Source organism: Trichomycterus rosablanca, chromosome 5 (assembly GCF_030014385.1).
Source record: "Trichomycterus rosablanca isolate fTriRos1 chromosome 5, fTriRos1.hap1, whole genome shotgun sequence".
Classification (NCBI taxonomy): Eukaryota; Metazoa; Chordata; class Actinopteri; order Siluriformes; family Trichomycteridae; genus Trichomycterus; species Trichomycterus rosablanca.
This window is the reverse complement of record NC_085992.1, coordinates 4,790,933-4,815,450: the sequence shown is the minus strand read 5'-3', so window position 1 is coordinate 4,815,450 and position 24,518 is coordinate 4,790,933. Positions and strand designations below refer to the sequence as shown.

Below are 24,518 nucleotides of genomic sequence, written 5' to 3'. Positions count from 1 at the left end.
TTAAAAGTAGCCTATACTGAACAATAAATTATTCAGTATGTTGATCTAGCCAAGAAACATCTCTATTACCTTTACCTCTATTAAAATACCCCATTATTATAGATGTTATTGATTATGCTTTTTGGAAACACCCTTTGTTCTACTGCAGTGCTAACAGCAGGCTCTTAAGTCACATGTACAGTATATACAAATGACATTTCAGTATTGTAGTTTAATTAGCATTGTCATATTCTTTTTTATTATTTTGTTTATGCAATTTCTTCCCTCTTTCCTGACTTTTAGCATATCCAATTACCCAGCTGCATTATGCTTCTCCTCTACTGATGTTGACCTCCACTTTGAATGAGGAGAGCCACATACGGATCAGCTTTGTGTACGGAGAGCCACACCCTGATCAGCCAGCAGAGGTCATAATTGCATCAGTTATGAAGAGTGCCCCTCCGGCACCCACTCTGTATGAACAACAGCCAATCGTGGTTCATGTAGCCGCCCAGCCTGCCGTATAGCAGAGCTGAGATTTGAAACTACGAGTTCGAAATTTCAGCTCTTTTGTGCTAGCGTGTCTACAATTATGACTACAGTTTGGCTGAATTTTCTAAGACAATCTACAAAACTACTCCCAGTATTTTAGCATTAAACTATTGCCAATCACTGTAGTTTGTCAAGTCAGTTCCTTAATGGGCTCTGCATTCTAATTATCACTAATTTAATCATAGCTCATTAGAATGGAACTGTGCCTCCTTTTTGGAATACTAATAAAGAAATAAAGAAGAATAAACTATTTAATTTAGTCTATAAGACTCCAGCGTTAGATTAGCTACACAGTTCCACAGTTATTTGTTGTATTTCTATGCAGGGACTTTTTGCCCAGCCTGTGGTTTCACTCACATCTTGTTTAGGACTGCATCTAAATCCTACTCATTTAGGAAATATTGATGTGGTTCTTCTCAGTGACACTTCTTTGATGTATTAACCCAATGTCCTTCAGTCAGTGACCTGGAAATGTTGATTGAAGACTTTTTTATGGATTTATTGATTTTAGTGTCAATTTTCCACACGCATTACACACACATAACATTACAGCCAGGCTTTAAGTTGGTTCTCTTGGCATTCTCTTGCTTGTGTCTCCTCTGTGACCTTGGTAGGTTCAGACTTTAAACCATGATGTGTGTATGTAAAATAAAGCTGAACACTGGTACTAAGAGAGGGTTAGCATAGTTTGATTTTCTAAAGAGAGGGCACTGGGGAAAGAGGGCAGTATGAGGCAGATGAGACCTTCAGTGGGTGTTAGATTGGTAATTTCTAATGGGTTCAATAAGTAGTCTCACCATGGCTGTGTATATGTATGTGGTGGTACGGGCTAGAATATGGACAAATGGCTTCAAAACCATTCAACTATGTTATACAATCTTAATACAATTAGTCTAAATGCTTTTACAAATTTTTTTCATACTCATAGAATAAAATGATAAATTAGCTGTCATAAAAATCCACTGGACTGTTTTTAGTTTTCTGAATGTGCTCATGTGTGCATTTCTGAAGTTATTATTTTTCCAACAGGTCTTAGTTCTAAATTAAGTGGCCATAAAAGTCTTTGCAAGATGTGTTTAAAGTTGCATTTTTAACTGTGAATGTACATTTGTGTTTGGGCACTGAGCTGTGCACCAATGTTGTAAAGCAAGCTGCTGCTCTGTTCCTTATCACTGATGTGATGCAGCAGTTCCTACACACACACACAACACACACACACACACACACACACACACACACACACACAGAGAGAGAGAGAGAGAGAGAGAGAGAGAGAGAGAGAGAGAGAGGAGAATGACTGAAAAGACTGTATAGGTTAGAATAGTGTGGCCGAACATTTGGTAGTTTTTTTTAACAGAGGATTCACGGCCACCCAAAATGTATTGTTTTTGTTTGTGTTGTTTTTATCGCATCTGTTTTGGGCCATAAATGTGGTCTTTAAAAGCTTGTGTACTGTTGATGTCCTGGTTTAGACTGACAACACTTTAATCTCACAGGGAAACCATTAAAACAACCTTGTTTTCTCTCTTTCTCTCTCTCTCTCTCTCTCTGCCTCTGTATGTGTGTCCGCCTTTCTCTCTCTCTCTCTCCCCGTGTGTGTGTGTGTGTGTGTGTGTTTCTGTATGCATGCTGTGTATGATAGTACTGCCTCCTGCTGTTCACTGTGTATAATACCTACTGTAGTAGCTCAACATGTGGAGCCTCATAAATACCACTCAGACTGTAAACACAGCATTTGTCAAGGAAAAAACAAAACTACTGAGAACTCTAACAAGTTCTGAATGTAAATCAGTTGATAGAATCAGTATTTTAAGGATCAGTGGAGCTATAAGTGGTGCAGTGATTGACAAGTTCAGATTTCCCACATACTTCAGGCCATATAGTGAATGTAAACAGTAATGTGACGTCAAAAGTGATGGTACTTTAACTATCCGTCCAGTCTGAATCAAGTATTGTGGAGTAACAGCTGATGTTTTACTTTGTTTAATAAATATATACATATGTATTTTAAATAGGTCTTAATGAAATTTTTATTTGAAAACAAAGCATTTTGGCTCAAAATTGCATGCAGCTCTGACTGGGAAACAAAGTCACTGTTCATTCAGTGAAGAGAGATACTGTTAGTCTCCTAAATATTTCAGTGATCAGAGCTCCGCTAGGCCAAACGTGTGCTGACACAGAGCAAAGTTAAATATGCTGCATCACACCCAAGGCAAGCACTAGTTCTTGATTGCTCTAACTTTTTTACTTGTTGGACTGGTTATTAATACACTCTGTTTACACTGAGCACACAAGCATGCTTGTTTTCCTTCATAATGCATAAATGCAGATTATGCAGTATGATTGATTTGTCATAGTTTGCTGCTTGGGGGTAAAATACGCTAGCCCACTACCACTACTGCTGAGATTCGGGGATCTAGGATTTGAATCTCTGCTATTGGCCAGTCAGGCATCTGCACGGACACGATTGGCTATTGTCTGGTGCTGGGGCGGGGGTTGGGATGGAGGGGTTTGGGGGGAACATAGCCATTGGGAGGTACACTTGTCAGTGTGCTCTCAGTGCCAGTCCCAAGCCCAGATAAAATATGTAGGGTTGTGTCAGGAAGGGAATCCGGTGTACAGACTGTGCCTGGTATGCGGACCAGATCCACTGTGGTGTTATTAAACACTCATTTTTAGAATATTTAGCAGAATAAAATAAAAGCTTGAAATCAACTGAGATTTTAAGACAATGATTGGAATGGAATTTAATTGTCATTGGGTTTCTACTCATTCACAACAGATGCATGTGACAAAGAATAGGTTAGAAAGTAATATTTTCATGGAAATGCTTTAATTTTGATAAATTATCTCTAGGAAGTTACTTTACTGTGCAACACACTGTCTCCCAAATGAAAAATAAACACAGTCTGACCTGTTTGTGTATATTTCTCAACAGGAACGTACAAGAGATGCCAAAATACACAGCATTTCATACTGTTCAATATTCTTAACGCTCTGCGAGCTGATAGGATGGAGATCTGTGGGAAACAAATTCTCTATCAACAAAGAACTATAGAGCTTTAATCAAAACAGTCATTCTAAAACTAAATGTCCACCATCACTGCTTCTCATCTCTCATTTTTGCTGCTATAAAAACTTTAGTATGTGCAATCAGATGCAATCAGAGGGAGCAACAGGATAAATACCTAGGTCCATTTAACTGATTTTACATGCCAAGGGTAATGATGGGAAGAGAACACACACAGCTAACCCTTTTCATTGAGAAAGGGTGGAAATACACATTTAAACAGTCGCCAAAGCACCACAGAAGTGTTAGCAATTCTTAATTGACATGGGTACCATCATGACTTCGCCAGTGAACCTATATGTGGCTAAAATGACAGGAGAGGGTCAAACAGAACCCCAAGATTATGTGCCTTGGAAGAACACTTTACAGGGATACCAGCAATAGAGAGGGGATGTGTTAGTGAGAGAAGAGAATTCCTTTTAAAATTTTTGTTTACACTTTTAAACCGGTTAAAAAAATGCACATAGTCGATAATGCTTTAAAATTAACCTGAAACGTTTACGTCAAATCACAAGCTAAGTGTGTCGTTACACCCTTGTTAATTATCTCTAATCTAACATCCCTTTTCTGAGCTGAGGATAAGCGATGTGGACAGAAATGTCAGTGACATGCCAAGAGAAATGGACTGCTTCCTTACTGACCCTACAGACCACCGTGCATGCGTGGTGGAAGCAGGAGGGAACTGATCCGCAGAGCCGTTCGGCCTCATTGTTTCTAGTGCTGTGACCTTTCCAGGAAGCTGATGGTAGGTGGGAGGTTTATTTCCGAGGATTGTTGCAGGACTTTAAAACTATTATGCAATGGAGAGGAGGGGGGAAATCATGAAGGAGTGCGTTAGGTTCCTGATAGGAGGCAGGAAGAGGAGGGGGTACAGAAATGTTAAAGGGTGACTGGGAGAGTTTTAAGACAGGGGCGGAGAGTTTCCAAAAAACAACTAGTGCTCTCACTAAGGCCTCAGATGCTCAAGCAGTGTGTAAAGTAGAGAATAGACAGAAATGATTGTGTTGAGGGTGGTACTGATAGTGCAGGCCCTGCTGCTGGCAGCACACTGTAAGACAAGTCGATGGGACCCTGACCTGGTGAATGAAGAGGAGGAAAGATTAAAGCCTACAATAGTGCCGGATCATGCAGGCTGGAATAACGGAAACTTGTATGGAACAAGTCATGACAACAATGGAGCACATACAGAAAGCCCTGATGTTTCTGGGACCATCCAGCACCCACATGAGCATGGGCACGCAGATACAACACACACAGAGCCATCACTGGGTCTGTCTGATGATGAAGAGCATGTTTCTGCTGGGACACAAAGCCCAGACATACCAGCACGAACTGGGTAAGTGTACAAGCCACATTTATTACAAAATGAATGTACAAAAAACATTTATTAGTCTGTCTACTGTATAGCTGGGTTATTATTAGAAGTTCATAAAAAATAAATAAATAAATAAACAAACTAAATGTAGTTTTAGAGACTAATATATTTCAGCCTACCCAAATCTATTTTTAAAGGTCAGCTACACAAAAAAAACCTTAAAACGCAACGTCAGTTGGTTCTGGGACCGGTGTTAAGTTTAAAAGGCGTTGAGTTTAAAAGACGTTGAGTTTCAAGATATTTTTTTCCATAAGGATGTTTGGGAAACCTGTTAATGCGTTCCATGGTCCTGTGGACTTGGATGTATTTTATGCTTATGTAAAATAAAGGGGTTGTTTTTGACACTTATACACTGAAAATAACACAAATATAATATTAAAAACACTGAAATAAAAAGCTGATTCTTACAATTTCTCAGAAACTCGAGCTGTAACACAAGTTTAAAAGTGAAACAGTGAGAAAAATCCAGATAAACACAGATACATGTGGAGCTTTCAGAGTGAATCTGCAGTTATTCTACTCGAATGCAGATTCATCTCGTATTCGCACTTTGATGATGTTTTACAGCACCGCTCAAGCCTAGCGCCTAACAAAGCGGCTGTTCTTTGTTCATTTGAAATACAATTTAAACATTTTTTAAAAACAAACTGAACACGTTGAGTTTAAGGGAAACGTTGAGTTTAAGGGTACAAATTTCTCGACGAAGGAGTTTCAAAGATTTTTAGTTTAGGGGACGTTGAGTTACAAGGTACCACTGTATTTAAAATGTTATACCATTTATCTCGTATGTCAATAAAAAAAAAACCTACAAAAATCTACAAAAAGCTACAAAAATATTGGCTTCAAAGGAGGAGAAATAACAAGTATATTAAATTATTATATTCCAAATAAATTAATCCACATTTTACTTGTCTCACATTGTCTCATCTAACAATTTTAACATTTTTGTGTGAATGTGTACCAGTACGAAGTTTGGACAAGACTGAGCATAAAGTGTTTTTTTTGCCCCTTTTGGAATGCCAGTAAAAGCACTGAATAAATAGAACTAGCTTGTAAAATGCAGTGACCGACAAAGTATTCCAGTAAATATAAATATCACACTATATAAATATTTTTAAACCACGCTTTTCCCTGATAATAGCTTTGCAATCTTCTTCCCTCAATGACTAACACTTCACATTCACATAATTACATTCAACAAACACATTGAAAACAAAAATAGAGTAAAATACGCTGGTTTATAAAGGCGTGTACTGCTGCTTTCACTAAGTGTCACATGTGTATGTGCTCTCTGGAAAGTATCTGTGATTCATTCTTTAACACATGATTCATGAACACAACAAAGCCTGCGCGTTACCAAAGAGCGAGAGGGATTAATTTGCTTCAGTGTGTTCTGAGTGGGTTTCAGAGTGAATGGATTAGCAGATTTAAACTAAAACGCTCACCTGAACGGAACTACAAAACACTGCAAGCCCTTAAACGTTGATTTACTGCGACTTTTAAGAGCTGAGAGCTCGTTATTTTTGGTGCACAGCCACCCAGTTTGAACCAGAGAAGCAGTTCACAAAGCAAGAGTTATAAAAACAACGAGGAAATGAGAGCCAAACAAGAGAAACATGTGAAACATGTGAGAGAAACATCAGCAGGAACCACTCTGACTGACCTCCCCAGGCACTCAGTTATCATCTACATCGTGTAATTGCTGCCAAGCTGACAGAGAACCTAAACAAAAGCAGAGAGTTCCAGCAAACAAGTACCGGTGCCCCCCACAAAGCCTAGAGTGAACACATATGCAGCTCTACTGATGTTCAAGCTTGTACCAGCACTGCCAGGTTGCCTCCTTTGGGCCCCTGAGCAAGGCCCTTGACCCTCATTGCTTAAAATATGTTTGGTCACAATTAGATAAAAGTGTTTGCTAACTACCATAAATGTAAATCTAATGTAAAACCCTATGACTTGTTTATGCTTCCATTTAAACAAGCTGACTGGCATTGGTGGAACCTATCTGAGATGGTATTGTATCCATTTTCAGATCTGTAATGCACAACTAATGAATCAATACTGTTATACTATAAAGCCAAAAGTATGTGGATGCCTGACCATGAGCTTGAGGACATCCTATTCCCAAACTATGGGCATGAATATGGAGCTACCCCACCACTGCAGCTACAAGAGCCTTTACATTTCATTGGAGGTCGTCAGCAAATATTCTGGGTTTGCCTTTAGATGCCTATCCCATCTAAAAATAACATTTGTGAGGTCAAGCTCATAAACCGTGTCTTTATAACCCTCGGTTCATACACAAGGGTAGTTACGCTGGGACAGGACTGTTGATCGCAGAGGCTACTGATTTAAGAAATCTTCACCTCCATGCCCTCTGCTTGCCCTCATGCCTTGGCAGGTGTTTATTATAATGCAATTTGTCTCCCCCACCTCTCTACAAAGCAGGCGGGCAATTACAATTTGGCAGATTTAAAGCAGCACAATGGTCACAGTGATCCAAGCATCTTGCTGAACAGTTGTGGGGCTTGACCCCTTAACCTACCAATCGATGGTCCAAAACCATAACCGCTCAGCCACCGGTGCTATTAAACAGCTTTCAGAACAGTCTCGAACAGTTCAGAACTTAATAAACAGTTTTAACAAGTTTGTTTCCGGTGGCTCTCCAAAACATTTTAAGCAAAGCATAACCCAAGCTTCAGAACTGCACATCTGTTTCCTCTTACCCACTGCTAATCCACACTAATCCATTCTAATTGCGTTGAAATAAGAGACAAGTCTCCATTGAACACAAAGCCATGTAGCTGTTGGCATGCTGTGATTTTTAACAGAACAGGATTCCTGAACACTATCACTATTTTACCTTGGACACAAACCACATGCTAAATTTCTCTGGAGCGCTGGAGCACAGCAGCCCCTCGCTGAAAGGAGCTCGTTCTAAAGTGCTGCGATTAGATGTTCAAAAGATTAGCTAGTGAGGAATATCTGTAATACTAGTGTTCAAACAGAATGTTCATTACATGCAGAGTTAATGGGGAATGATTAGTACAAACACTTCATAAGAACCCTTGGTAATGCAATATATCAGTGTGATATATGACCTCACACTGGAAATAAATTTAATCTAATATTATAATTTAGGTGTTTATTAAAAAATTAAATGTTATTACATTTTCTTTCCTTACCCAAACACAGTTTAGTACTTTTGTGTGTCTTCCATTTTGCCAGAATAAAAGCATTAAGCATGATTTTAATAAAGTTAGATAGATGTTAATCTGATCTATGTGTAGATGTTAGAGTTGGTAGAGTTGGTGACCCAAAAAATCCTCAAGAAGGAACCTTTCTCTGTTCATCCACCCTCCTAATGCATTAAAAACATCATCAATTGTTTTAAACTTAGCCAATCCAGCTTTTGTGTCTTTCCCCATTTGAAATTTGGGAGAGAACAGGAATACCAGGAAGAAAAACCTTGCAAAACTACCCACAGACAGTCACAGTATGTCAGGATTTTTATTTTTATTTTTTATAATGGTTTAATTCTGGTCAGAGTTGGGTTGGGTTTAAGGAAGGTTTAAAAAAAAGTCTGCATGGAAAAGCAGCTAAATGGATGTTTAAAATCGAGTGATTTTTAAGTGTGCATAAACAGTGTGTATAAACACTGTTTTGTTTATACACCGATCAGCCATAACATTAAAACCACCTCCTTGTTTCTACACACATTGTCCATTTTATCGGCTTCACTTACCATATAGAAGCACTTTGAAGTTCTACAATTACTGACTGTAGTAATCTGTTTATCTACTATTAGGAGACCTACGGTAGCTGGTGAATGCACCCCGAGTTCCCAGCGAAGTAGGTCTTACAGAGCAAGGCAAACAAAGGCCTTAAGTGGCAGGAGGACCAATTAGGGCTGATCACCCGCAGCTGTCAAGCTGGCTATTTAAGCCAGCTCTGCACAGCGGCGGGTGTCGCACCTTTTGTTTGTTTCCCTGATCTTATGTGGCTGCTCGTCCACGCTCCTTTCCTAGGTAAAACGGTATCCCCTGGTGGCATGCGCCATTCGGGTGTGTAGACTGCAAGGTCGAGGTAACCGTTCGTTATTGTCCCTATTAGGATTAGCGTGGTGCGACGCCGTGCAGCCCTCGCGCTGCTTTTGTTTATGCGTTTAGCATTAGCGGTGCTGCTGTACATCAAGCGTGTCCGCTTGGTACAGCAACCGCACATCCTTTTAGATCCAACCCGAAAATTGGATTCCTGAACCGCTGGGTGGCGACACCGCTAAGCTTTCGGTTCTCGCGCAGCATTCACCGGTTCGAATCCGCACTCGCAGTTGGTGTATCTAACTCTGTTATTTCTCTTTTCTAGATCGGCGTACTTCAGCTGCGAACCTCAGCAAAGCAGACGCCGGTCGCGTTCTATCCTAGCCTTCCGCTGTGCTGGGGCTAGTGATTGCCGGGAGTAATCTACTCCCGTGTTTTGACACTATAGCGCCTAAAGCGCTCCCCGTCTCTTATTTACCCGCGCCACAATAGCGCGGAGACAACGCACCCGGCTCGTACCGAGACGACCGGGGTTCGCGTCCCACGTCGTTATTTTCCCTTTTTGGGTTTTTCTTTTCCCAGCAGTTCTGCGGCACCATCGGACTTTCCGATTGGGTTTTTGTTTCTCATTTTTCCTCTGTTGTTGTTTATTTCTAATTAAAAATAAAATATCATTTTGATTTTGAATTCTGCATTTGAGTCCTCCTTTCTCCACGTAACAGAAAGGTGCGACCACTCATGGACTCAGCAGAACCCACAACCGTTTCCGACGTGTTACGCCACCAAGGGGTGGCGTTGGGCAGGCATGAGGTAGCCCTCACCGAGTTGGTGCAGCGCGTAGCCGCGCTCGCCCAACAAGTGCCCATCTCGGGGCCCACTCCTAGTCCCGCTGCTCACTCTAGGGAGTCTGTAATCCGTGACACGCCCATTCCTCCTCCTGAGAGATACTCGGGAGAAGCGAAGAAGTGCCGCGGATTTCTCCTCCAATGCTCGTTAGCGTTTGAGCTACAGCCGTCTCGCTACCCCACAGAACGTTCTAAGGTGGCCTATATCATTTCCCTTCTCACTGGGAGGGCATTGGAATGGGCTACCGCTCTTTGGGAGCAAGATGCTCCTGAATGTTCGTCTGAAAGCTCCTTTAAGGAGGCTCTTAAGGAGACATTTTTTCACCCTGCGGGGGGCCAAGAGGTGGGTCCACGCCTTCTCGAACTCACCCAAGGTGGTCGCTCAGTAGCAGACTACGTGATTGAGTTTAGAACGCTAGCAGCAGAGTGTGGTTGGGATGAAGGGGCCCTTACCGCTATTTTCCATCGCGGTCTTTCCAGTAAGGTAAAGGACGAGCTGGCCACTAGAGATCCTCCTACCACCCTTAAGGCCTTTTACACACTGGCCACGTCCATAGACACCCGGCTTCGCCAGCGAGCGCGGGAACGGGGTTCCTGTCCTCCGTTTGCTCGCTCGTTGGTCCCTCCTAGCTCCCCTCCGCATAATCCCGATCCCGAACCCATGCAATTGGGGTCGACACGACCTGACGCCCCTCAGGCGTCAGGTTCCCACTCCAGACCCCGCCGACCATTAAACTAGTAGGCCGCTCTCGAACCAGGGAATCGAGAGAGGGCCAAACTAGCATCCCTGGTCAGGGCCTGTTTTTATCGGCCCGATTGTCTTGGGGTTCGGGAAATACAAACCTCAAGGTTTGTGTCGATTCGGGAGCGGTAGAGAGCTTCATTGACATCGATCTGGTACGCAGGCTGGGGATAGAGGTCCAGCCGCTAACCAAGCCGGTCTCGGTCCATGCTGTTGATGGTCGAGCCGTAGCGGGCAGCCCGATTACCCATCGGACGCAGCCCTTGACGTTGCGTCTGAAGGACCACGAGGAACGGATCACCTTCTTAGTGACTCACGTTCCTCACCTCCAGGTGGTCCTGGGATTTTCGTGGTTGCAAAGACACAACCCCCAGATCGACTGGGCCACCGGGTCAATCTTCATTTGGGGAACACGGTGTAGAGATTCGTGCTTGCTTCAGGCCGGCACGAATCTCGACCCGCCAGTACCACAAATGGAGACCCCGGATTTGGCCACAGTTCCTCCTGTGTACCATGATCTTCAGGAGGTTTTTAGCAAGTCCAGGGCGCGGGACTTGCCCCCCCACAGACCGTTCGACTGCGCCATAAACTTGTTGCCCGGCACTACCCCTCCTAGGGGGCGCCTTTTCTCACTCTCCGGTCCGGAGAAGGTTGCCATGGAGGAGTATGTGCGCGAGGCGCTCAAACAGGGGTTCATTCGTCCTTCTTCCTCCCCGGCCGGGGCGGTGTTCTTTTTTGTTGGTAAGAAGGATGATACATTGCGCCCCTGTGTCGATTATCGCGGTCTAAATGCTATTACGATCAAGGATCGGTACCCGCTGCCGCTGATGGCCACGGCTTTTGAAGCCCTTCAGCGAGCCTCAATTTTTACAAAGCTCGACTTACGCAGCGCGTACAACCTGATCCGGATCAGGCAGGGGGACGAGTGGAAGACTGCGTTCATTACGCCCACTGGCCACTATGAGTATCTAGTGATGCCCTTTGGGTTAATGAATGCCCCCGCAGTCTTCCAGAGATTCATCAATGAGGTCCTACGGGAGACCCTTGATAAGTTCGTCTACGTTTATCTAGACGATATTCTCATTTTTAGCCGATCCATCGAGGAACATATAGGGCATGTCCGACGGGTTCTCCAGCTCTTGCTCGAACACCATCTTTTCGTCAAGCTGGAGAAGTCCGTCTTTCACGCCCCTTCGGTTTCGTTCCTAGGGTTCATAGTGTCACAGGGCACCCTTCGTATGGATCCGGCTAAAATTAAAGCTGTGGAGAGCTGGCCAACTCCAAGTTCTGTTCGCCAAATGCAAAGGTTTTTGGGCTTTGCAAACTTTTTTAGGCGATTTATCAAGAACTTTAGCACTATCGCCGCGCCACTAACAGCCCTTACTGGTAAGGGGCCCTTTAAATGGTCAGTGCAGGCCCAACAAGCCTTTGACAGACTGAAAGCTCTCTTGACAACTGCTCCTGTTTTGCAGTTGCCTGACCCTGAGGAGCCATTCGTGGTCGAAGTGGATGCCTCTGAGGTTGGGGTTGGGGCAGTATTGTCCCAGAGAGTGGGGCCAGGAAAGAAGCTGCATCCGTGTGCCTTCTTTTCGCACCGCCTGATTCCGGCTGAGCGGAATTACCTGGTCGGAGACAGGGAACTTCTAGCCATTAAGTTGGCTTTAGATGAGTGGCGACACTGGCTCGAGGGAGCCAAACATCCTTTTCTTGTCTGGACTGATCACAAGAACTTGTCATTCATCCAGCAAGTCAAAAGGATGAACTCGCGTCAGGCACGGTGGTCCTTATTTTTCGGTAGGTTCCATTTTACGCTGTCGTATAGACCGGGGTCCAAGAATGCTAAACCGGATGCCCTGTCTAGACAGTGGGAACCAACCAGGCCGGAGACCGAGCCTGATCCCGTGATTCCCTCGACCCAGATAGCTGCCCCAGTCACCTGGGGCATTTCAAAGGTCATACGGGACGCCCAAAGGGCCGAACCCGACCCCGGTAGGGGACCTCCTGACAGGCTGTATGTACCTACTACTGTACGGCGTCAGGTTTTCGAGTGGGCTCATGCCTCTCCTTTTGCGGCGCACCCAGGCGTGACTAAGTCCCTGGTTTTGCTGCGCCGAAGATTTTGGTGGCCGGGGATGGAGAATCAGGTACGTGACTTCGTCCGTGCCTGTACTGTGTGCGCTCTGAATAAGAGCCCCAGAGAGCGCCCACGAGGCCTTCTCCATCCGTTGCCGATACCTTCAAGACCGTGGTCCCATATTGCTCTAGACTTTGTGACAGGCTTGCCAAAGTCTAGAGGGTTCACAGCGGTGTTGGTAATTGTCGACCGGTTCACCAAGTCTTGCCTGTTTGTCCCTCTGCCCAAGCTACCATCCGCCATGGGCACTGCGCAGATCATCCTGCAACATGTGGTGAGAGCGCATGGGGTCCCATCAGACATTGTGTCTGATCGGGGCCCGCAGTTTGTAAGCCAGTGCTGGCGGGCCTTCTGCCAACTCATTGGTGCTAAGGCCAGCTTATCCTCGGGGTATCACCCCGAGTCGAATGGGCAATCGGAAAGGCTCATCCAGGATCTGAGCAAGATGCTCAGGTGCCTGACGGCAGGGAATCCGGCCACGTGGTCGGATAAATTATTGTGGGCTGAATTTGCTCACAATACCCTGCATCACTCGGCGATAGGAATGTCACCGTTTGAAGCTCAGTTCGGGTACCCTCCTCCGCTCTTTCCTGAGCAGGAGCAGCAAGTAGCGGTCCCGTCTGTACAGCTTCATGTCCGCCGCTGCCGCGCCGCCTGGCGTAAAGCAAGGCAGGCACTTGTGGCCAATCAGCGCTCCATGAAGCGCACTGCTGACCGCAGGCGGCAGCCGGCTCTCACCTTCCGGCCGGGCCAACGTGTCCTTGTGTCGACGAGGGATCTCCCCGTCAAAGGTGCCCCTCACAAGCTGGCACCCAGGTACATTGGCCCGTTTAAGGTGGTCAGGCGGATCAACCCGGTGACCTATAGGTTGGAGCTTCCTCCCAGGATGAAAGTGCATCCAACCTTTCACGTCTCCCAACTCCGACCATTTATGTGCGGGGGAGTTTTACCCCCTCCCCAGCCTCCCGCCCCTCGTATCATCCAGGGTGCCCCTGCCTTCACTGTCCGCCGCCTGCTGGATTGCAGGAAGGTTCAGGGTAGCACCCAATACTTGGTGGATTGGGAGGGCTACGGCCCTGAGGAACGTTCATGGGTACCGGCTCGGCAGATCCTGGACCCTGAACTGATCCGCGAGTTCCGCCGGAACCGTGCTGCGGGTCTTGGGACCTCAGGAGCTGTCCCTAGAGGAGGGGGTTCTATTAGGAGACCTACGGTAGCTGGTGAATGCACCCCGAGTTCCCAGCGAAGTAGGTCTTACAGAGCAAGGCAAACAAAGGCCTTAAGTGGCAGGAGGACCAATTAGGGCTGATCACCCGCAGCTGTCAAGCTGGCTATTTAAGCCAGCTCTGCACAGCGGCGGGTGTCGCACCTTTTGTTTGTTTCCCTGATCTTATGTGGCTGCTCGTCCACGCTCCTTTCCTAGGTAAAACGGTATCCCCTGGTGGCATGCGCCATTCAGGTGTGTAGACTGCAAGGTCGAGGTAACCGTTCGTTATTGTCCCTATTAGGATTAGCGTGGTGCGACGCCGTGCAGCCCTCGCGCTGCTTTTGTTTATGCGTTTAGCATTAGCGGTGCTGCTGTACATCAAGCGTGTCCGCTTGGTACAGCAACCGCACATCCTTTTAGATCCAACCCGAAAATTGGATTCCTGAACCGCTGGGTGGCGACACCGCTAAGCTTTCGGTTCTCGCGCAGCATTCACCGGTTCGAATCCGCACTCGCAGTTGGTGTATCTAACTCTGTTATTTCTCTTTTCTAGATCGGCGTACTTCAGCTGCGAACCTCAGCAAAGCAGACGCCGGTCGCGTTCTATCCTAGCCTTCCGCTGTGCTGGGGCTAGTGATTGCCGGGAGTAATCTACTCCCGTGTTTTGACACTATAGCGCCTAAAGCGCTCCCCGTCTCTTATTTACCCGCGCCACAATAGCGCGGAGACAACGCACCCGGCTCGTACCGAGACGACCGGGGTTCGCGTCCCACGTCGTTATTTTCCCTTTTTGGGTTTTTCTTTTCCCAGCAGTTCTGCGGCACCATCGGACTTTCCGATTGGGTTTTTGTTTCTCATTTTTCCTCTGTTGTTGTTTATTTCTAATTAAAAATAAAATATCATTTTGATTTTGAATTCTGCATTTGAGTCCTCCTTTCTCCACGTAACATCTACATGTTTTTTTAACCTGCACTCACCCTGTTCTTCAATGGTCAGGACCCCCACAGGACCACCACAGAGCAGATATTATTTGGGTGGTGGATCATTCTCAGCACTGCAGTGACACTGACATGGTGGTGGTGTGTTAGTGTGTGTTGTGCTGGTATGAGTGGATCAGACACAGCAGCACTGATGGAGTTTTTAAATACCGTGTCCACTCACTGTCCACTCTATTAGACACTCCTACCTAGTTGGTCCACCTTGTAGATGTAAAGTCAGAGACGATCGCTCATCTATTGCTGCTGTTTAAGTTGGTCATCTTCTAGACCTTTATCAGAGGTCACAGGACGCTGCCGACGGGGCGCTGTTGGCTGGATATTTTTGGTTGGTGGACTATTCTTAGTCCAGCAGTGACACTGAGGTGTTTAAAAACTCCATCAGTGCTGCTGTGTCTGATCCACTCATACAAGCACAATACACACTAACACACCACCACCATGTCAGTGTCACCATGTCAGTGTCACCATGTCAGTGGCACTGCAGTGCTGAGAATCATCCAACACCCAAATAATACCTGCTCTGTGGTGGTCCTGTGGGGGTCCTGACCATTGAAGAACAGAGTAAAAGCAGGTTAAAAAGCATGCAGAGAAACAGATGGACTACAGTCAGTAATTGTAGAACTACAAAGTGCTTCCATATTGTAAGTGAAGCTGATAAAATGGACAGTGAGTGTAGAAACAAGGAGGTGGTTTTAGTGTTATGGTTGATCGGTGTATACCATGTACTATGTGATTCTATTTTATGTACTAAATCTACTAAAACTAGAGAAGGTCATTTTCATTGTAAGCTGTTTTCCTTATTTGATTAACATGCACCAAAACGTATAGGAACCCCAGTTTCATAATATCATATCATATAAAAACCCTTTAGTCCTCACAGGAACTGTGACCTTTAATTCATTGCTCTTGATTGTCAAAATGTACAATGGAAGTCTTTAAATGGGCATTCTACAACATTCCAATGAAACAGCTCAGTTTAGATAGATTAGTGAGGATGGGACTGGATTTAAAAAAACATCATAAACATCTTTTACATAGCACAAACAGCACTGTGTTAATACAGGCATCATATTGTCATTACATTGTCATATTTTTTAGTGGGTCTGTAATACATCCCAGTGATCACAGGCTGGTGTCTCTCTTCTAAATCAGACAACATCTTTCTATTCAATAACCAATTTAGTCTATTTAGAAATTATCTCAAAACTATGGACACAAGGCAGAGAAACAGGGTACCAGTCAGTTTAGGAAATCTCACATATCCATTATTTTATTCATTCATTCACTCATTCACACATCATGTATGCACAGGGAAAACCATATAAGCTACAGTGCATTCTAAGTCATAAGCAAGTAGATGATTTATTCAGTATAGAATTACTATTGCTGTGTTATAGTTGTGCTGTCTTGGTGTAAAAGTCTTTCAGTGCCTTTGAAACAGGAAAACCCCTTTACCATACATGTATGTTCTAGCTATGGCCCTGAAGGGTAATCAAGAAAAGAAAACAAATTTAATTCTCCCAGTTGTACTGTATAAGATTCGTTGGCGTTGGGGGCAGCATGAAGATTAACGTCTAGATAGTTCTGCAAATGTTGACGTTCCATGGGAGAGTGCAGGTAATGGCAAAGACCTCCTGTTTTCCAGTCATTTTTGGCCCCAATTTGAAAACATATCAAAATTTCATCCTGTCTGGTTACCCATATTTTATTTTCTAACGAGTCTCAGACTTTAAAGTTTCCCAGTGGAATGCAGTCGGTGAGAGAATTAAGAACATCGAGTTCAGAAAATTGATTGTGTATGATTAAAAATAACACTTCTGAGAAGAAAGGACCCGTTAAAGGGGTCTGGTGATAATTTGGAGATCCAAACCTGCAGGGCAGAAAGAGAAAGTGCTTTTCTGAAATGATTTTAAATACTTGCATGCATCGACAGCCTTCAGTGAACCAGAGCAGGATCTGGACGATGATGCACTGAAACCAACCCAAAAATGTAATCTCATAGGAAGTGCAATGCATGAAAACCTCAGGACTTCATGAGCAAAGCAGACTTCTTGATGAAAGGCAGCACAAAATAGTCTATATTTATTTAGCATATATATCATGAAATAAAACATTTGGCAAGCCAAAAAGGTAAAAGTTTTGGGTAAAAGCTCCACTTAATACATTCTAGCTGCTGCTACTGTTTAACTATCTAACTTTCATTTGACTCCTTTGAATATTGGTCTGTTACTGTGTTCTCAGTTTCCCTTCCCATTATTTAAACAGTGGCTTTTATTTATCTATTTTTTATTTTTACCAAGGGACCAATATCCTGCTCCAGTTCTGGAACTGATAGTTAAGAGACTGTAAATCATCAAGTTCTTGTTTATCTACAGTTGCAGTTGTGAATATTCAGCCCTCCTCCCAACTCACAGTCTTCATTCCAGGTTTATCAGAACAGTGTAACGTATTTAGCTGTTATTAATTATTAGGATGTTAGATTAAAATATGAGATATAAATGCTAAGTCTCAGCATAGGGCTGCAAAAATGTACAGCATTCTGTGATCAGATAGTCTCCACTGCAAAAAAAAAGCTCTAGTCTTTATAACTATAGCTATTTCAGAATAGACATTCATTACGAGTTCATTAGGGGGTCCAGAACTTTTTCTCCCTGAACCTGGATGAATGTTGAAATAAACCAATAGATGCAACTGTATTAAAACCTTTGCCATTTACTGTGGTTCTGACATAACCTTCTCACCTACCTTCGTATCAGAGGTTGCTTGTTCCAAGGACAAATTAGCTGTTAAAGCATGCGCTTCTTCTTGTTTGAGCTACTAATATTGCTTTGCGATTAATACTGATTCGTTACTGACATCTGTTAGTAACCTAACCTGTTCTCATCAAGGTTCTGCTGACAAGATATGTGAACCATTACAGGCTGGATAAAAGCTTGGTTTAAGACAAATTACATCAACAGTTTCCATCTCAGTCAACATTACATGATTTTAAAACAGCTGACGTCATCTATCAGTTCTGATATTAATCCAGTGGTTTTAGTCAATATATGCCTGGACACTAAAATACTGGTCCAACTTTATGCCTATTTTGAAACATAAAACAATTCCTTTTTCCATCTGTTTTCTATCATCACACTATTATTTACATGTAGGCCCCATGCTCTCACACAATAAAAATGAATTAGCATTTGACCAGAGACTAACAATCCCACTTTAAACAATATCACAGACTGATCTGGCTGATGACAGAAGTAATGCTGGATCTGTCTGCAGGATTATTCGTCTGCTCCACATGGATTTAGAAAGTGTAAATAAATTATTTCATTTCTCAGAACTCCCACTACAACAGTCAGACAGCACTTAAGTCTATGTGTGATCTGCACTTACAGCTCACTTACGCTTACACTTTTCAGTACAGGCAGTCTGAATAAGTGTATCACCCTGTCTGATCTAACATGAATTAATAACAGCCAGTCAGTATAACTAACGCTAAACACAAGACGTCATTTTGGAGCCAGATAACCCTCCACCCTTACTGTGTTTGGCAATGATTCATCAGCACCAAATTCTGCATTCTCAGTGAAGACCGTCATTTAATATAGTGGCCGGCAGTTAATCTATTTAATGAATACATTACTATTTAACTCTTTATTTAGAGCAGTGACATTGTGTTAAGGGTTTCAGAACTTTTTCTTCCTGAACCTGAATGAATGTTGAAATAAGCCAATACATGCAACAGTATAAATTCATCTGCCGTTTCTTGTGGTTCTGACATAAACCATCCCACCTACCTTAGGATGATTCTCTCAAAGTGCAGGTGATAAAATGCATACAGCATGCTGCCCACGTGTCGGAGGGGGCGTGGGTTAGCTTTGTTCTCCTCAATCAGAGCAGGGATTGGCATTGGTGGAGAGGAAGCATGATGCAATCGGGCAATTGGACGTGCTAAAAGGGAGAAGAAAAGGGGAGAAAATGCATAAACAAACAAAATATATATGTATATACATACATATATAAAAGTATGTATCTTACATTGAATGTGTACTACGTGCCTTAAATGAGATTAAAGTATGTAAACACATTAAGACTTACAGTAAACACCATTAAGATTGTGGGCAGTAATAACATGCCATTTTAAACTAAAAATAGTAATGAATGATGTTTTAGAGGAAATGCATTTTCTTTTCTTTTAAAACCAGTAAAGCCAACATCCATTTCCTGTCTGATTAAGTGCATCTTTATGAATCATATTCCAAATATCACAATACTTACGTGCCTCAGTGTATAAGCGAGAAGACGAAATCAGCTTCCTTTTTGCAGTTAATAATTAAAAGCCTTTAATGACTGGAAAAGGTTAAAAAAAAAGATCTTTACCCAGCAAACAAAACAATAAAGACAAAGATAAATCTGAAAACAAGATTTAACTAGTAAAATAGTTTCTCAACAAATGAACACTATAATGAATTCCTGCTGCTTTACTCTTGCAGAAACTGGTGTGCATTTGTGCATAAGCGGATGGTGTCCATGGCAGTGGCCTGTGGCACAGAGAGATACTCCATCAAGTCTCAAGAACCCTGTCAGAACGGAGAACCAGGCTGCCAGCTTGTTATGTAAGTCCAAATCACCGTGCTGTTAAACTCAAACCCAAATGCTGCACCAGGAAAAAATAATAATATAATTTTTTACTGTGATTATGTGTTTTATATAGCTATAAGCTACATATTTTTGTTTATGTTTTTATATAGCTATAAGCTTGCTACTAGGCCAGTTTACAGAGCGAAGCAGAATATCTTCACTGCGCTCCTTTGGCGATGCTGCCCGGGTCATGGGGGAAAGGACTGCAAAGAAATAGGTAAAGTATGAAAATCACAACTGAATTTAAGGGCCAGAGTCAGAATTTCAGATTTAGACCCTTTAAATCAAATGAAAATCATTCATAATTAATATGCAATGAATGTTTTTTACAAATCTCCACGTAGAACTTGCAGTGTTCTGGGTGATGTGTTCAAATTACAACAATTAACTAAACAGTTCACACCTTCAAAGGTGACAATGCCAGAAATCAGGAGGCAAAGGTACTTCATTGTACTAGGATTCATTTATTATTGATCAAATAATGTCATAAAATACACTGATAAGGCATAACATTATGACCACCTTTGTAATATTGTGTTGGTCACCCTTTAGCTGCCAAAACAGCCCTGACCCGTCGAGGCATGGAGTCTGACACTTTTCTATCAGAACCAGCATTAACTTCTTCAGCAGCTACAGTAGCTCGTCTTTTGGATCGGACCACACGGGCCAGCCTTCGCTCCCCACGTGCATCAATGAGCCTTGGCCGTCCATGACCCTGGTGCCGGTTTACCACTGTTCCTTCCTTGGACCACTTTTGATAGATACTGACCACTTCAGACCGGGAACTCCCCACAAGAGCACAAGGGCAGTTTTGGAGATTCTCTGACCCAGTTGTCTAGCCATCACAATTTGGTCCTTGTCAAACTCGCTCAGATCCTCATGCTTGTCCATTTTTCCTGCTTCTAACATTAACTTTGAGGATAAAATGTTCACTGCGTAATATATCCCACCCATTAAGAGGTGCCATGATGAAGAGATAATCAGTGTTATTCACATCACCTGTCAGTGGTCATAATATTATGCCTTGTCAGTGTATACATTAATTTTCATTTATGGAACAGATAATTAGCTAATGCTAATAGTTTGATGCATATACAGTGTATCACAAAAGTGAGTACACCCCTCACATTTCTGCAAATATTTCATTATATCTTTTCATGGGACAACACTATAGACATGAAACTTGGATATAACTTAGAGTAGTCAGTGTACAGCTTGTATAGCAGTGTAGATTTATTGTCTTCTGAAAATAACTCAACACACAGCCATTAATGTCTAAATAGCTGGCAACATAAGTGAGTACACCCCACAGTGAACATGTCCAAATTGTGCCCAAATGTGTCGTTGTCCCTCCCTGGTGTCATGTGTCAAGGTCCCAGGTGTAAATGGGGAGCAGGGCTGTTAAATTTGGTGTTTTGGGTACAATTCTCTCATACTGGCCACTGGATATTCAACATGGCACCTCATGGCAAAGAACTCTCTGAGGATGTGAGAAATAGAATTGTTACTCTCCACAAAGATGGCCTGGGCTATAAGAAGATTGCTAACACCCTGAAACTGAGCTACAGCATGGTGGCCAAGGTCATACAGCGGTTTTCCAGGACCGGTTCCACTCGGAACAGGCTTCGCCAGGGTCGACCAAAGAAGTCGAGTCCATGTGTTCGGCGTCATATCCAGAGGTTGGCTTTAAAAAATAGACACATGAGTGCTGCCAGCATTGCTGCAGAGGTTGAAGACGTGGGAGGTCAGCCTGTCAGTGCTCAGACCATACGCCGCACACTGCATCAACTCGGTCTGCATGGTCGTCATCCCAGAAGGAAGCTGACGCACAAGAAAGCCCGCAAACAGTTTGCTGAAGACAAGCAGTCCAAGAACATGGATTACTGGAATGCCCTGTGGTCTGACGAGACCAAGATAAACTTGTTTGGCTCAGATGGTGTCCAGCATGTGTGGCGGCGCCCTGGTGAGAAGTACCAAGACAACTGTATCTTGCCTACAGTCAAGCATGGTGGTGGTAGCATCATGGTCTTGGGCTGCATGAGTGTTGCTGGCACTGGGGAGCTGCAGTTCATTGAGGGAAACATGAATTCCAACATGTACTGTGACATTCTGAAACAGAGCATGATCCCCTCCCTTCAAAAACTGGGCCTCATGGCAGTTTTCCAACAGGATAACGACCCCAAACACAACCTCCAAGATGACAACTGCCTTGCTGAGGAAGCTGAAGGTAAAGGTGATGGACTAAACCCAATTGAGCACCTGTGGCGCATCCTCAAGTGGAAGGTGGAGGAGTTCAAGGTGTCTAACATCCACCAGCTCCGTGATGTCATCATGGAGGAGTGGAAGAGGATTCCAGTAGCAACCTGTGCAGCTCTGGTGAATTCCATGCCCAGGAGGGTTAAGGCAGTGCTGGATAATAATGGTGGTCACACAAAATATTGACACTTTGGGCACAATTTGGACATGTTCACTGTGGGGTGTACTCACTTATGTTGCCAGCTATTTAGACATTAATGGCTGTGTGTTGAGTTATTTTCAGAAGACAGTAAATCTACACTGCTATACAAGTTGTACACTGACTACTCTAAGTTTTATCCAAGTTTCATGTCTATAGTGTTGTCCCATGAAAAGATATAATGAAATATTTGCAGAAATGTGAGGGGTGTACTCACTTTTGTGATACACTGTATATAATCTACTTTACAAGCTAAAATATTTATTTTATGTAAAGTGAGACACATCCAACACATTTTTCACATTTTTATACAAATTATAGGACAATTAATATCTGCAATGTGCAAGAACTTTATAGCTACAGTAATTCAGCTTGTTTTCATGCCAAGTTTACAGAATCTGGAGAGGAAACACAATCTATAAAGTTAAAGAACAAAATTAAATGCTTGTCTATTGGGCCTACATATTAAATGCTATAACTGGCTTACTGTTCAGGTATTCACTGTGTATCCAGTCAGAAATTTCTCTGTGTATTCGGGAACTGATTTACACCAGATTTCCTGTGTTAAAAGAGCCTTTGTGGTTTTGGCTCAACTGCTGGGAAAGAGCTGTTTACAAAAAAAAACGTCTGGAGAAACCTAAAAGCGACATTCACTTTTTGTTCCTTTGTTTTTGTCCTGCAGTGTCAGAGGGCCATGTCTCAACTCCTGAATCCAGTACAGATGCCCGAATTTATCCAGGAGGTCCACAATTCCAAGATCCAGGTACAGTCCCTGATCTGCCTGATCTAATCTGATCTTAACGGTATGTTTACCTGCTAGAGGCAGACTGTGAGCTGTTCCACTGACCACGCCAATTGTAGCTCAAAACAAACTGAGGAAACGAGTGGACTGAAAAAGTCAGTAGCTGTAGGTAGGTCATTACCCTCGTGGGAGAGCAGAAAGGGTGTGTGAACCTCATGTGTTGACATAAAGGCTACTAAATGGGGCATAACCAGCCCTCCACTAGAGAACTCAAAACAGAATGTCTCCGGAAGGCAAGCAAGCAAGCACACTTCTTACACAAATAGACAATTGGTCACTTTGGTTGGCTAAATGCACCATAAAAGGACTTCTTATAAAACTTCTTAATACCACCAGTCACCTTCAATAAATGTGCTTTGTTATTTAGACCACACCAAACAATAAACAGTGCAGTTGGCCAAAAAACACCCATCTTATCTTAACTATAGTTTGACAAGCTTGTGTCTATAAATAAATGAGAATGACCTCAAGACTTTGATACCTCAGTCACATTTGTGTCTACCTGTACCAAATTCAAGTGTGACTTATTTTCCAATACATGAATAGTAAGTTGGCCAGTTTGCATTAGCTAAAGAACTTATTTTATTTTTATCTTTGTTTGTTTTGTTTGTTTATTAGCATTTTAACATCATGTTTTACACTTTGGTTACATTCAGAAATGGTAGAAACGGTAGTTACTCATTACACAAGGTTCATCAGTTTACAAGTTTATATCAAACACAGTCCTGGACAATTCAGTGTCTCCAATTCACCTCACTTGCACGTCTTTGTACTGTGGGAGGAAACCGGAGCACCCAGAGGAAACCCACGCAGACACTGGGAGAACATGCAAACTCCACACAGAAAGGACCCGGACCGCCCCACCTGGGGATCAAACCCAGGACCTTCTAACTCAGCCTCCCACATGACATCTACCAATCTCAGAGAGTAAAGGCTAACATGCCTCTTATGAGACCACTATTTTGTCAAGCTTAAGGTCATTCTACAGCTTGGAAGGGGCACTAACTGCCCTCCTCTGTACAAACTGTCAGTACTTAGAACTGCAAGAGATTAATGGGGAAAAGAGACATTTTACCGTCTCCCTCCCAGAGAGCAGGAAAATATATGCCCACTTGGGCTCCTGGCAATGGATGAATATGGCATTATGAATGATTAAACTCATGACTAGTGAACAGTTGTTCTCTCTTCAGACTGACCCAGAGGTTTAAATGTACAGGGACAAACACAGTTTGGCCATAGCGTTTCTAAACAAGCATATTTTACTATAAATATAAGGTAAACACTAGTTAGAAAAGAAGTGTGGGTGTTTCTTATTTTAATTTCAATGGAAAAAAGATATTTCAAGCTTCCTGGTGGGAAAATAACATGTTTTGCAGGACTTAATTCCCAGACTTTAGGTCTGAAGCTGGACATGTCAGTAATAAAGCAATCATTTAGGTGTGCCACTCTAATATTGTTTTAGATTTTTCATTTAGCTTGCTTGTATTCTCAGCAGGGTTTGAGAGCCTAAACCACAACCAACAGCAGGATCTTAATGACCATGACAAGTCCAACAGGCTTCAACAGGAGACACTGAACGCTGGAAAGAATCAGCACAGCCCACATACTGGCCATGAACATCATCATGAGAAAGGTGGTATGTGTTGTGCTAAAAACTTCCGCATGTGCACACGAATATTACAAT

General features: G+C 43.2%; 1 protein-coding gene across 1 annotated transcript in view; it reads left to right on the top strand.

The window, feature by feature from the left end:
• The first annotated feature begins 1,959 nt into the window (after positions 1-1,959).
• The window catches only part of mmrn2a (multimerin 2a), a 31,653-nt gene continuing 9,094 nt past the window's right edge, over positions 1,960-24,518 (top strand). The window contains 6 exon segments of the mRNA XM_062995397.1: positions 1,960-1,978; positions 4,595-4,937; positions 19,430-19,552; positions 19,688-19,794; positions 22,715-22,795; positions 24,327-24,470. Of these exon segments, the coding sequence (XP_062851467.1) occupies positions 1,960-1,978; positions 4,595-4,937; positions 19,430-19,552; positions 19,688-19,794; positions 22,715-22,795; positions 24,327-24,470 (817 nt within the window).